At 43.6% G+C, this 13,564-nt stretch overlaps 1 protein-coding gene across 11 annotated transcripts in view; it reads right to left on the reverse strand.

The window, feature by feature from the left end:
* The window catches only part of CC2D2A (coiled-coil and C2 domain containing 2A), a 131,937-nt gene that overhangs the window by 64,600 nt on the left and 53,773 nt on the right, over nucleotides 1-13,564 (reverse strand). For all 11 annotated transcript variants that reach the window (XR_015165147.1, XR_015165146.1, XM_086404752.1 and 8 more), the window contains 6 exons: nucleotides 10,544-10,753; nucleotides 9,341-9,447; nucleotides 5,342-5,482; nucleotides 5,064-5,220; nucleotides 3,647-3,888; nucleotides 1,535-1,712 (listed from right to left, as the gene is read on the reverse strand). Coding sequence is in view for 9 of the 11 variants with exons in the window: in XM_086404752.1 (XP_086260878.1) it covers nucleotides 1,535-1,712; nucleotides 3,647-3,888; nucleotides 5,064-5,220; nucleotides 5,342-5,482; nucleotides 9,341-9,447; nucleotides 10,544-10,753 (1,035 nt within the window). In the remaining 2 variants the exon portion in view is untranslated. The remainder of the gene's footprint in view (nucleotides 1-1,534; nucleotides 1,713-3,646; nucleotides 3,889-5,063; nucleotides 5,221-5,341; nucleotides 5,483-9,340; nucleotides 9,448-10,543; nucleotides 10,754-13,564) is intronic.

The following is a 13,564-nucleotide window of genomic DNA, read 5'->3' on the forward strand; positions in this document are numbered from 1 at the left end:
CTCATGAGGCTTCTCTGTCCATGGGATTTCCTAGGCAAGAATACTGGAGTGGGTTGCCATCTCCTCCTCCAGGGGATCTTCCTGACCCAGGGATTGAACCTGCATTTCATGCACTGCAGGTAGATTCCACTGAACGACGACTAGGGAAGCCCAGGGGGCTGAATAGTGTCCTGTAAAAATTTATGTCTACTTGGGATCACAGAATGTGACCTTAGTTGAAAAACATAGTCTTTCCAGGTATAGTTAAAGATCCAGATGAGCTCATACTGGATTAAGGTGAGTCCTAAATCCAACAAGAGTGTCCTCGTAAGAGACAAAAAAGGACACACAGACGTGAGAAGGCCACGTGGAGATGGAAGCATAGTTTAGAGTGATGCTGCCACAAGCCAAGGAACACCTGGAGCCACCAGGAGCTGCAGAGGCAGGAAAGGTTCTTCTCTAGAGCTTCTAGAGAGAGCACGGCCCTACTGACACCTTGACCTTAGACTTCAGGATCTTCAGAACTTTGAGAGAATAAACATCTTTTGTCTTAAATCACCAGATTTGTGGTACTTAGTTATGCCAGCTTTAGAAAATGATAACAGACACAAATAAATAGATTGCTAACGCTGGCCTTTAGGCCAGTGGGGAGTTTGATTTATTTTGGGGGGATCCTAGCACCTGTACCACCACCCCTATCAAAATGATCTGTGATTACAGAAATTGATTTCTCTGGTATATTATGCCAGAATCTTGGTTCGGCGTGAGGTTGAAGTTCTCTGATGAATGAGCCAGAGATCTCTCTACTCTCCCCCTCTCCCTTATCCCCCCGTCTTGTCCTGAGACACACACTGGAGCACCGTGGTCAGTTACTCTGCCAGCATTTTTTGGGAGCCAAGCAGGGTAACAGATCTTCTCCGCCAAGACCTTAAGACGTGCCTCGAACTTCTGTTGCCTTTGAGAATCTATCAGGACACCCGTGTAACCAATGGACGACTTAAAGCCATCTCGCACCTGTGATGAGCAAAAATTCTCAGGACAGTGACTATATTAAAATATGGAGTGGGAAAAATTGGGAGATTGGGACTGACTTATATACACTACAGTCACTTCAGTTGTCTGACTCTTTGCAATCCCATGGATCGTAGCCCACCAGGCTCCTCTGTCCATGGGATTTTCCAGGCAAGAATACTGGCATGGGTTGCCATGCCCTCCTCCAGCAGATCTTCATAACTCAGGGATCGAACCCACATCTCTTATGTATCCTGCTTTGGCAGGTGGGTTCTTTACCCACTGAGCCACCCGGGAAGCCCATATACTATTGCTACTATGAATAAAACAGACAGCTAATGAGAACCTACTGTAAAGCACAGGGAACTCTACTCAGTGGTCTGCGGTGACCTAAATGGGAAGGAAATCTGAAAAAGAGAGGATACATATATATGTAGAGCTGATTCACTTTGCTGTACAGTAGAAACTAACACGACATTATAAAGCAACTATAGTCCAATAAAAATGAATTTTAAAAAGTGGAGAGAAAATTTTAAAAAGGTACCTGCAACGTTAAACTCTCCGGCCAGTTGAATATTTGCAAATTGAAAATCTGTCCAAAGTGAACTCGGAAGTCCGCCCCGAGCGGCCGGCTCTCTGTCCTGGACACCTCCTTGTTGTTGAAGGTCACCTTTAGGAACAGCGAGCGTCTCTTGATGTCCTCCCTTCGCATGACCTCCACCCTGCAGAGTGAGACCATCCACGGGTGGGTCAATATTCGTGTACTAAGTGTAAGTGGAGTGGCTGACACAAGGGTGCTGAGCAGAGTGAGATTCACTGGAGGTGATGCTCCAGTTGCTTCAGTCTTCACTGAACCAAGGCAGCCACAGGTCTTGCAGGGACACCTTCCTGCAACCTACTGTATAGCACAGGAAACTGCTCAGTGTTCTGTGGTGACCTAAATGGGAAGGAAATCCGATATAACAATACATGTGATGTGAAATAAGAGGTACTGGAAAGCCTACAGGTGATTTAGAACTGTGGTCCAAGCATCGTTGTGCTACAGTCTTTAAATTTTTTTTCCAAGCAAGCCTTACGTTTGCATCCCAACAGTTTAAGTAAACAGAATCATATTATTTGTCAAATGGAGTGAATTCAGACCATAAAGGCTAATAGTGGTTTATGTTTGGATGTGATGTTTTATCCTAAAAAAAATCATAGCATATTGTGGCAGTGGGGTCAACTCAGCTTTTCCAAAATCCAAACTTTTTCCTAATAGTTTCCGATGGTGAGTCATTGCTCTTTGGCTGTAGGGAACTAAGAAAGGTTCCTTATTTTTAAAGGTCGTTTGAATCCCAGTAGAAGACAGGAGGTATCCTAGTAAGCATATCATTCTTATAGCCAGGAAGTTAAAAAAAAAAAAAAAAGTCAACACCTTCAAGAGCGGTCTTTATTTGTAGAGATGCCCACTCCAAATGCCACTTATTGCTTAAGTCAATAGTAACTCAGTCTGTTAAGAATTCGAAAAGGTGAGAGCAGAAAAATCCAAAACATACTCAGGGTTTTTTGAGTGTTATTTTTTTAATATTATGGTTATATGTATACACACAACGTAATACTTACCACGTTAACATTATTTAAGTAAGCCATTTTGTGGCCTTAAGTACATCTGCAATGTGATGTGACAGACACCATTATTCTTCTCTAGAATGTTCTCATCATCCCAAATAGAAATCCTGTACTCATTAAACTGGGAGAGTAGGTTTAACTTTTTACATCTCTATAACTTAGGCCTCAATGGACATGAGTTTTGAGCAAGCTTCTGGGAGTTGGTGATGGACAGGGAAGCCTGCTGTGCTGCAGTCCATGGGGCTGAAAAGAGTCGGACATGACTGAGTGACTGAACTGAACTGAATGTAGGCCCATCCTAGGTGTGAAATTGCTCAATTATTTTTCCTATAAAAAACAGTTGACACCATCTCAAGAAGTATCCAAGACCCCCAAAGACTTGACTCTGAATTTTTAAAAAGGCTTATTTCCAGTAACCTCACGCCAGTGACAGACCTGATACGCCTCCTTCTTCTGCTAGCCCCCTCCCCTGACGGCTTGGTGAAGGGGGTGGGTTATAATCACTGACTCAGGGAAACCTGGTTTATAGTCCCCAAACCCAGTGAAAACTCAGAAACCTCAGACGGAGATATACATTTTTGGTCAAAATGGGACTCATTATCAAAGACTGCAAAATCAAACCTAAATTTTCCCTTTAAAAGGCATACCATGGGGACGTCCCTGGTGGTACAGTGGATAGGAATCCACTTTGCCAAGGAGAGGGCATGTGCTAGCAGTGATGACAAAGGACACACTGAGGTTACAGATAAAGGCTGCAAAGCAGATGCCACGCAGGCAGGCACTGTGCAGAGCACTCCCTCCAGGCAGCTTCTGGGAGTGAACTCCCCTGGGGCCAGTGGGGGTATACTGGGCAGGTGAGCCATAGGAAATCACCAAAGTCTGGACAAATGCCTGCAGCAGCATACGGTCTAAGCTAACATATGGCTACAGAGAGTTCAGGACCCTCCCAATCATTCCGTGCCGGCCAGGTGGTGTATACTCCATATGGTGCACATATGTGTGTGTGCGTCGCATGTCAACCTCATTCACGGTCAGAGCGTCTGCTCACCTGGGACACTGGTCGTTGGGCGTCACGCTCCCTGCCAGGCTCAACTCCGGGACCAGCATGGGCTCCCCCGGCCTCCTCCGGCTCTGGGCTGCTCTCTCCCTCACCTGCTGCTCTATCACCGCCCTGTCCACGGGCTCTGGAGGGGCAGGCTTCTCAGGCTCCTCCCCGGGACCTGGCTCCTCCCTCTCCTCATCGGCGGGATGCTCTTCCGCTTCCTGTTTCTTTTTCTTCTTTTTGGCCCTCTGTTGGGTAAGAGGCAAACTTATCTTAAGTAGAAATTTTGGAATTTCTTTGAAAAGCACAGTCTTCAGATAGCCCTGGGATGTAAACCCAGCTTCACCCCCATCTACAAAATGGGAACAATCATAGGAGATTTTTTTCCAGAGCTGTTGAAATGAGATCACGCCTGGAAAGCACTTACCACAGTGCCTGGTCCCTACAGAGAGCTTAAAAAAGTTGGTTATTAATGTGATCAATTCTAAAGACCAAGGACACATCTTGAAATTAAAGTAAGTCTTGTGAGCAGAACTGGTCCTGCAGGTCACACTGATCTTTTTTTTAATTTTTATTTTTAATTGGAGGGCAATCATTTTACCATTTTGTTTTGGTTAACAGTGTGAATCAATTGTAAGTATATATATATACTTACATTGTAAGTATATATATATATAACAATTGTAAGTATATATATATATATATATATAACAGTGTGAATCAATTGTAAGTATATATATATATGTATCTCCATATATCCCCTTCCTCTTGGGCCTCCTTCCTACCCCTCATGTACCCTAATGTTCACTGCAGCACTGTTTACAATAGCCAGGACATGAAAGCAACCTAAATGTCCATCAACAGATGAATAGATAAAGATGTGGTACATGTATACAATGGACTATTACTGAGCCATGAAAAAGAAGAAATGTGAGTCAGTTGAACTGAGGTAGATGAACTTATGCCTGTTACACATCCTGATTTTTACTTATTGTTCCTGATTCAGTTTTGCAGGGACATGTGTACAAAGTCACACAATTTTCTGACAGAAACCCAGAAGCACAATACCCTACATTCATTGGTGTAAGGTGTGTAAAAGGCTTAGCACAGCACTTGACACACTCATGAGCAATTACTATGTTTTACTTATTTGCTCACTCAGATAGTCACAGCCTGATACAGAGACCAGTCTTTGGAAAAAGCTGGCTCTGGTATCTGCTGGCCGGGTCACATTTTCGACAAGTGCATCAACCAGTTCACCCTCTCATCCTTTTGTTCCTGAGCAAGAGGGCCAGGAGGAGACAGAGAATAGCAAGCAGGGGACCCCAGTCTGCCTGCCCAGTTTCCCTCCTCCTGCCCCAAGCGGCCTCCTCCCAGGCCCCCCTGTCCTCCATGGCAGCTCTGTTTAAGGCTGTTCACAGACCTGGGCTTTCTTCCAGGCTTTCCACTGCTGCAGTGTGACTCTGTACACTTCCATCCTCTGTTCGTACTCTTCTGTGTGCTCTTCCAGCAATTCATTTATCTCGGCCTGAATTTCTGCTTCATATGCTTCATCGTCGGCTTTCTGGTCAACTTTTTCCCTTAAAATAATTTATAACACCGTAGGTATTTCTTGAAATTAAGTGACAGAGTAATAATAACAGCAAATACATTTTCTATGCATGCTATAAGCCAATAAAACAATGTTTGAAAAAAGCTTACTTTCGCAAAACAAGTTTCAAGGGAGTATTTGTAAACCTCTGGAACTCTCGGAGGGACTTCATCTCTTTCCAGACTTTTATGATGGTCTTAAGCAATGTTCGATCTTTTTCTTGTTCAGCATCACGCAGTTTTCTTGTTTGCCTAGGAGATATAGTATATGGATATGTATTTAAAAGTTATATGGGTGTGTTTGCAAATTAAAAATAGAAACTAATAACACTATAGTGATTGTATAATTAATTTCATAACTATGACATTTCTTATGTACTAGAAAACCAGAAATATGAAATGCAAATTTGAAGTCAGTAGGATGCTGGTCTGTTTCGAGAGGTTATTTAATTTTGTTTTCTCTAGAAGAATCTGACTTCAATAAGACTAAATTACCTAGACAGCATATTAAAAAGCAGAGACATTACTTTGCCAACAAAGGTCTGTCTAGTCAAGGCTATGGTTTTTCCAGTGGTCACATATGGACGTGAGAGTTGGACTATAAAGAAAGCTGAGCGCTGAAGAATTGATGCTTTTGAACTGTGGTGTTGGAGAAGACTCTTGAGAGTCCCTTGGACTGCAAGGAGATCCAACCAGTCCATCCTAAAGAAGATCAGTCCTGAATATTGATTGGAAGGACTGATGTTGAAGCTGAAACTCCAATACTTTGGCCACCTCATGTGAAGAGTTGACTCATTGGAAAAGACCCTGATGCAGGGAAAGATTGAGGGCAGAAGGAGAAGGGGACAACAGAGGATGAGATGGTTGGATGGCATCATCGACTCAATGGACATGGATTTGGATGGACTTCGGGAGTTGGTGATGGACAGGGAGGCCTGGCGTGCTGTGGTTCATGGGGTCACAAAGAGTTGGACACGACTGAGTGACTGAACTGAACTGAACCATTTAAAATTCTCATTTATACTGTGCAGTCTTAAACAAAAGCCAGCTTTGAAGTTGTGAAAATAAAGGGCCCAGTAAATATAGTTCTCAAGAACTAAATTATTGTAAATAGGAAAGTATGTTGCTGAACCAGTTAACAACTGGTATATTAAAGTCTATCTGTGTTAGTACAAATCACAAGTTCTACATTTAGGAGATGAAGTAATGTTACTACATGCCCTGGCGAGTTTTCTGTGCTGACTAGATTAGCAAAGTTTGGCTTGATTTGTAGAGGCATCATTTGAAAATGTTTTCATTCTTATTGAGTGAAAATAATACTTTGTGTATTTGGGAATTATTTAATGCCTAATTTTGTCCCCTGTACAAATAATAGCCAAATCCAAAACCCAAATGTGCTTCATTATGCTATTAGTTAGTAGATTAATTAATTCAATTTTTTTTCCTCTTGAGCAAGCACCTGATGTCATTCCAGGGGATTCAGAAGTGCGTAGGAGATAGAGGAGATGTCTCTGTCCTCAAGGGGCTTCCCTGGTGGTTCAGACGGTATAGAATCTGCCTGCAATGCAGGAGACCCAAGTTCGATCCCTGGGTCGGGAAGGTCCCCTGAAGAAGGAAACGGCAACCCATTCCAGTATTCTTGTCTGGAGAATCCCATGGACAGAGGAGCCTGGCGGGCTACAGTCCATAGGGTCATAAAGAGTTGGACATGACTAAGTAACTAACACTTTTACTTTCTGTCCTCAAGGAGTTTATAGTTCAGCTCAGGAGACAGACACACAGATAAAGGACTGAAGGTCATTCAGTCGGTATCATGGAAAAGGAAGATGGTGGAAGATAACAGCCGGTTAGTTATTGGGTGGTCAAGACTGAGGACTCTTGGAAGACCTTAGAAAAGCTAGAAGGCCATGAACTAGAATAAGACTCGTTTTGGACAGTTAGGGTGTTTGGGATGGACATGCACACACTGTTATATTTAAAATGGATAACCAGCAAGATCCTACTGTATAGCACAGGGAATTCTGCTCAATGTTACATGGCAGCCTTGACGGGAGGGGAGTTTGAAGAATGGACACATGTATATGCATGGCTGAGTCCCTCTGCTGTGCTCCTGAAACTATCTCAACATTGTTCTATCAGCTATGTGTGTGTCCTTGCTCCGTCACTCAGTCGTGTCTGACTCTTTGTGACCCCAGGAACTATAGCCCTCCAGGCTCCTCTGTCCATGGCAAGAATACTGGAGAGGGTTGCCATTTCCTCCTCTAGGGGATCTTCCCAACCCAGTGATTGCATCGGTGTCTCCCATGGCTCCTGTGTTGGCAGATTCTTTACTTGAGAAGCCTTTATTCCAATATAAAACAAAAAGTTCAAAAGTTAAAAAAAAATAATAAAGGTACTTCAAGAAGTAACCTAAAAACCTGGAAAAAAAACTACTTCATTTCTGGAAAATGTGAGCATCTGAGTCTTCAGTGATCATTTACTCAAGATGGGAAATAGATGGGGAAACAGTGGAAACAATGTCACATTTTATGTTTTTGGGCTCCAAAATCACTGCAGATAGTGACTGCAGCCATGAAATTAAGAGACGCTTACTCCTTGGAAGGAAAGTTATGACCAACCTAGATAGCATATTCAAAAGCAGAGACATTACTTTGCCAACAAAGGTCCGTCTAATCAAGGCTATGGTTTTTCCTGTGGTCATGTATGGATGTGAGAGTTGGACTGTGAAGGCTGAACGCCGAAGAGTTGATGCTTTCGAATTGTGGTGTTGGAGAAGACTCTTGAGAGTCCCTTGGACTGCAAGGAGATCCAACCTGTCCATTCTGAAGGAGATCAGCCCTGGGATTTCTTTGGAAGGAATGATGCTAAAGCTGAAACTCCAGTACTTTGGCCACCTCATGCGAAGAGTTGACTCATTGGAAAAGACTCTGATGCTGGGAGAGATTGTGGGCAGGAGGAGAAAGGGATGACAGAGGATAAGATGGCTGGATTGGCATCACTGACTCGATGGACGTGAGTCTGGGTGAACTCCGGGAGTTGGTGATGGACAGGGAGGCCTGGTGTGCTGTGATTCATGGGGTCGCAAAGAGTCGGACACGACTGAGTGACTGAACTGAACTGAACTGAACTTTGTTTGTTTGCAATGTTTAGAGTTATGTTTGGAGACCTCTCCATTCATTCCCTTCTTTCCCGCCCTGGAGGAAGAAACTGGCATGTGTGTCTTTTCTATCCCTACATGACACAGATGTGTGTGTACCTGGAAGACATGAGTATTATTTCACGTGGTCTTTAGGTTTCATGACCCATATCACACAGCAAGTATCCTCTTCCAACTGGATTTTTTCACTCCACACTATTGTATCCATGATACACACAGGTCTAATTCAGTCACTCTTAACCGTAGTATGGACGTTCATTACAAGACTGAAGCTGATGGGCTCGTTCTGGTGTGGGGTTATCCCTAGCTTCTTGATGTTGTAAGTGACACTGTGGAACCCTTGCACACATCTCCAGGGTACAGGTGCCCACAGCTCTTTGGAGCGTGTTAAGCAGAATTGCAGGATTCTAACTCATGGGCATTTTCAACTCTTTGTTCATTTCCGGACAAGACACTCTCTCAGAAGTGGTGGCTGTAGCAATATTTGTTTACACCAACAGAGGGTGCAAGTTATCATATTCTGCTCCCCCTAGCCACTTTCCCCAGTCCTCCATGCCCCCACCTCCATCCTCATTCTTTTACTGGGCTTCAACTTTGGTGTTAATACAATGGACACATCTCATTATTTCGTTTGACAGTGAAAGTGCTCATTGCTCAGTCGTGTCCAACTCTCTGTGACACCATGGACTGTAGCCCACTAGGCTCCTCTGTCCATGGGGTTCTCCAGGCAAGAATACTGGAGTGGGTAACTATTTCCTTCTCCAGGAGATCTTTTCCACCCAGGGATCAAACCCCGGTCTCCTGCATTGCCGGCAGATTCTTTACCACTAGCATCTCCTGGGAAGCCCATTTGGTTATAATGTATTCAATGCATTCAGGAAAAACTCTGAAAAAATAAACTCTCAATAAGCACAGGGAAAAAAGCAGCAGTTATAGTCATAGATTTTACTCACCGAATCTCAGATTTGTATTCATTGATGGTTTTGGGGGTTGTTTCAAGAGTCTTAGGAGTTTTTGCTGGATTAAGGCCCATCTGAACAGCACTTCTTAGAGCGTGGAGCTTAAAGAGATGTGGATTCAAGTTTTGAGTTAGAAGCTCTACTCCTCACCACAAGTGATGTGCTTGGACCCGCCCGCTTCTCCAGGGTAAGATGATGCCTGCAACCTCAGACAGGCATCGTTTAGGATGACACAACGGATGTGCAAGCACTCAGACATCTCCACGCTTCCACCGAAGTGAACTTTGACAGAAATATTGCCTCTAGTCTTTATTTGTGTAGTTTATTTATTTTTAGTTGGAGAACAATTGTTTTACAATATTGTGCTGGTTTCTGCCATCCATCAGTATGAATCAGCCACAGGTATACATACGTCCCCTCCCTCCTGGACCGTGTGTGTCCATTCTTATTCTGTGGTCCAGACCCATCTGCTCATGACAGGTGCTTCCTTTACTCTAGTGTCCCAGAAACAAGTTTTCTTTCAAGGGAGAAGGAGGCTTTTCTGAAGTCTGGACACAGAATGATATTCTTGTGATACAGAACATAAAAGTATAGACTCATAAGAGCAGGCATTGTGGTGTTATTTCTTATTTGGGCAGTAAGATTTAAGATCAGGGCCTAAGACTAAAATTATCTGTAATCAAGACTACCCATGAATATTCCACGGGACAGTGTCACATTAGAAGTAAATCCAAAATGGATAGCCATTTCTTTGAGCATCAGTTGAAACAACTGATTTTTGTTGTTTTTGTTGATACCCCAAAAGGTATCCTATTGGGGAAATTAACATGTAATGATGAGAATGTCTCTGAGGACCAAGAAATTCTCAAACCGTGAACAATCTCACCCTCTGAGATCACACAGGCAAGATGCAGCCTCGTATCTTCCATCTAATACCTATTCGAGGTGGGTGAGATCATTTGCTCGGTTTGTACAAATGGTTCTCTAAGCCAAGCGTGTGCCATTGAATTTGCACACATTAAGCGTACATTGTCCTAGACTTTCTTGTGCCTCTAGGTAGGACAACACACCACATCCTAGACAGAGGGAACATGAAGGAGGCACATGAGCCTTTGCTGCTGGTAGGTATTTGTATCGATTGGGCTCCTCAGGAGAACCAACCCCATCAATAATTGGCACGCAAGAGATCACAGATACCTTATCAGTGAGAAACTTTGCCTTGTTCCTCTGGCGTCTTGCAAGGTACTGGTCATACAACTGGGCCAGCTTGGCTGCCAACACATGCTCTCGGCTAAAACAGGGGTGATGCGTGAAGATTAACCCCGAAATATCAATATCCAATTGGAAATTGCCAGGAGCGTCCCCAGATCCAATGAGATGCTGACTTCTGTGGATGTATTTTACTGCCTGCCAAAGAGAGCAGAGTGTGGGGGAAACACAGTCAAGCACTTCCTAGTTCTAACGTGCAATGGGAAAGCCAGGCGCAAAGTCCCTTCTACCCTGATCAAGCCAGGAGAACTACGCTCCAGTCCCCGTTCCCTGGAGCTTTTGGGGCCTGCCCTTTTCTGAACACCACTTCAATCTTGCTTTTCTAGGTCTTTCAGCATTTATCTCTACTGAGTCATAGCCCTAATCTTTGTCATGCGACTATCTCATTTCCTGGAACTCTTGGGTTTTGCAGCTGGTGACCTTGAAATTCTTTTAATGAGAAGAGCACAGATTCTAGTCCAAACTGATCATTACTTGGATCGTAGACACTCTCTCCATGTGGACAAGTTTTTAGTTTGCAGAGAACAGCCAGAGACTAACTTATTGAACCGAGCTTCGTGCTGGCTCTTGTTTTCCTAGGAAGAAGAAAATTAGTCTGCAAAATAACAGAGCAAGAGGGAGGTGGGCAGCTGAGTGTGTTGAAAACAGGAGTGGAAATTTCCACTGGGACTTTCCTGGATCACTTGGTATACAGTGTGCTATATCAACGTCTGTTTTTCTTCATTAAACTCATTCAGATACTCTATGTCGATCACTGCTGCTCTTGTGGGAATCTAGTTTTGGAGGCTGGGAGCTCCAAAACGGGGAGCTGACCTTTTTGATTTTGTGTCTTAATGTTCTCTCCTTGTCATGAACACTGACTACAGTCAGAATGTGGACTTTCACACTTCTTCGAGCCTCCCCTTTGTGGAGAGGAACTTCTGGATATTATTTATGTTGTCTGGAAAATATTCAGCCAGTTCAGTTCAGTTCAGTCGCTCAGTCGTGTCCTACTCTTTGCAACCCCATGGACTGTAGCATGCCAGGCCTCCATGTCCATCACCAACTCCCGGAGTTTACTCAAACTCATGTCCGTTGAGTCGGTGATGCCATCCAACCATCTCATCCTCTGTCGTCCCTTTTTCCTCTCACCTTCAATCTTTCCCAGCATCAGGGTCTTTTCAAATGACTCAGTTCTTCGCATCAGGTGGCCAAAGTATTGGAGTTTCAGCTTCAGCATCAGTCCTTCCAATGAACACCCAGGACTGATCTCCTTTAGGATGGACTGGTTGGATCTCCTTGCAGTCCAAGGGACTCTCAAGAGTCTTCTCCAACACCACAGTTCAAAAGCATCAGTTCTTCAGTGCTCAGCTTTCTTTATAGTCCAACTCTCACGTCCATATGTGACTACTGGAAAAACCATAGCCTTGACTAGACGGACCTTTGTTGGCAAAGTAATGTCTCTGCTTTTTAATATACTGTCTAGGTTGAAAAGATTATGTGGCCCAAATGTTTTATTTACAAGTTATGAGGTTAAATGGCAGCTGCAACTACTCTACTCAGAAGTGACGCTTTCATCCTTCTTCGGCTGTGGGTAACGTTCAGGAGTCTCTTTGTTTAACCTTCTTCATGATATCATGTAAAGGTGCTGAACTAGGGACAGAAGCCCTGGATTCCAGCTCTGGCTCCACCTCTGAGGATAAAGATCCAGCTGGCATTTTTTATGTCACCAGGCATCATATAAGGCTTCCTGGTGGCTCAGACAGTAAAGAATCCACCTGCAATGCGGGAGACCCAGGTTCAATGCCTGGGTTGGGAAGATCCCATGGAGAAGAGAATAGCAACCCACTCCAGTATTCTTGCCTGGAGAATTCCAGGGACAGAGGAGCCTGGCAAGCTATAGTCCATGAGGTCACAAAGAGTTGGACATGACTGAGCAACTGAACAAGAACAAGGCATTGTATAAAGTGCGTCACATATATCACCTCACTCATTCTGTCAGGGAACCACGGACTGTTACACAAGATCCTACTCGTGGGCCCTGGAAGGGGTCCACCTTCCTGCAATAACTCCAAGAAATGAGTGGTTGACTACACGTAGCGGGACCTGTTTGTGAGCAGCCGTAGATTGATAGGGGGAAACTGGGACATGAGCTTTACAACCTGGAGCAGGAAGGATGAAGCCTGAGATATGCAGAGGGAGGGATGGAAAGCCGATGGGCGGACTCCAGAATTAGAATCCTAGCTCACAAGATCCCATTGTTCTCCCCATCAGACTAAGCTTGGAGGTCACACTGTGTGTATGTGTGTGGATGTGCATGTATGCATGGACAAAGATGTGCATGTATGTATGGACAAAGATGTGCATGTATGCATGGACAAAGGTGTGCATGTATGCATGGACAAAGATGTGCATGTATGCATGGACAAAGAGGCATTCACACTTGTTATACACTGTGATCTGCTTTTCAGTTACTATTAGTCATTGAAGTAGTAGCAATATTTGACAGTAATACATACACATATGAGTCTTCATTTACCAGTAAATTCGTTGTTGGGTTTTGTGTTACCTTCTTTGTATCAATATTCATGAGTAAGGATATATGAGTGTATTTCTTTTCAGTCTTTCAATTTCATACTTATTTCCCCCCTAAAAGATTAGTAGACTCTTAATGTATATTTAGGATTTGTGATTTCCTACAGGCATCCAATATGGCATACCCTCCATTTTCATAAAACAATAATTTTTCTTTCTTAGAAAATAAGTCAGTCTGTCTTTGATGAGAAGACCTACAGACAGATTTTTTTTATTTAAAAAAAATGTTCTTGTAAAACTGGGATGTGTTTACAAATTAGGTAGGTTTGAAAAAAATGGATTAACTATACCTCAGTCATTGCTGTTCAGTTGCTAAGTCATGTCTGACTCTTTGTGACCCCACAGACTGCAGCCCACAAGGCTACTCTATCCTTC

This window comes from Bos grunniens, chromosome 6, assembly GCF_055505025.1.
Source record: "Bos grunniens cultivar Pamir isolate PY7600 chromosome 6, Bosgru_T2T1.0, whole genome shotgun sequence".
NCBI classification, from domain to species: Eukaryota; Metazoa; Chordata; class Mammalia; order Artiodactyla; family Bovidae; genus Bos; species Bos grunniens.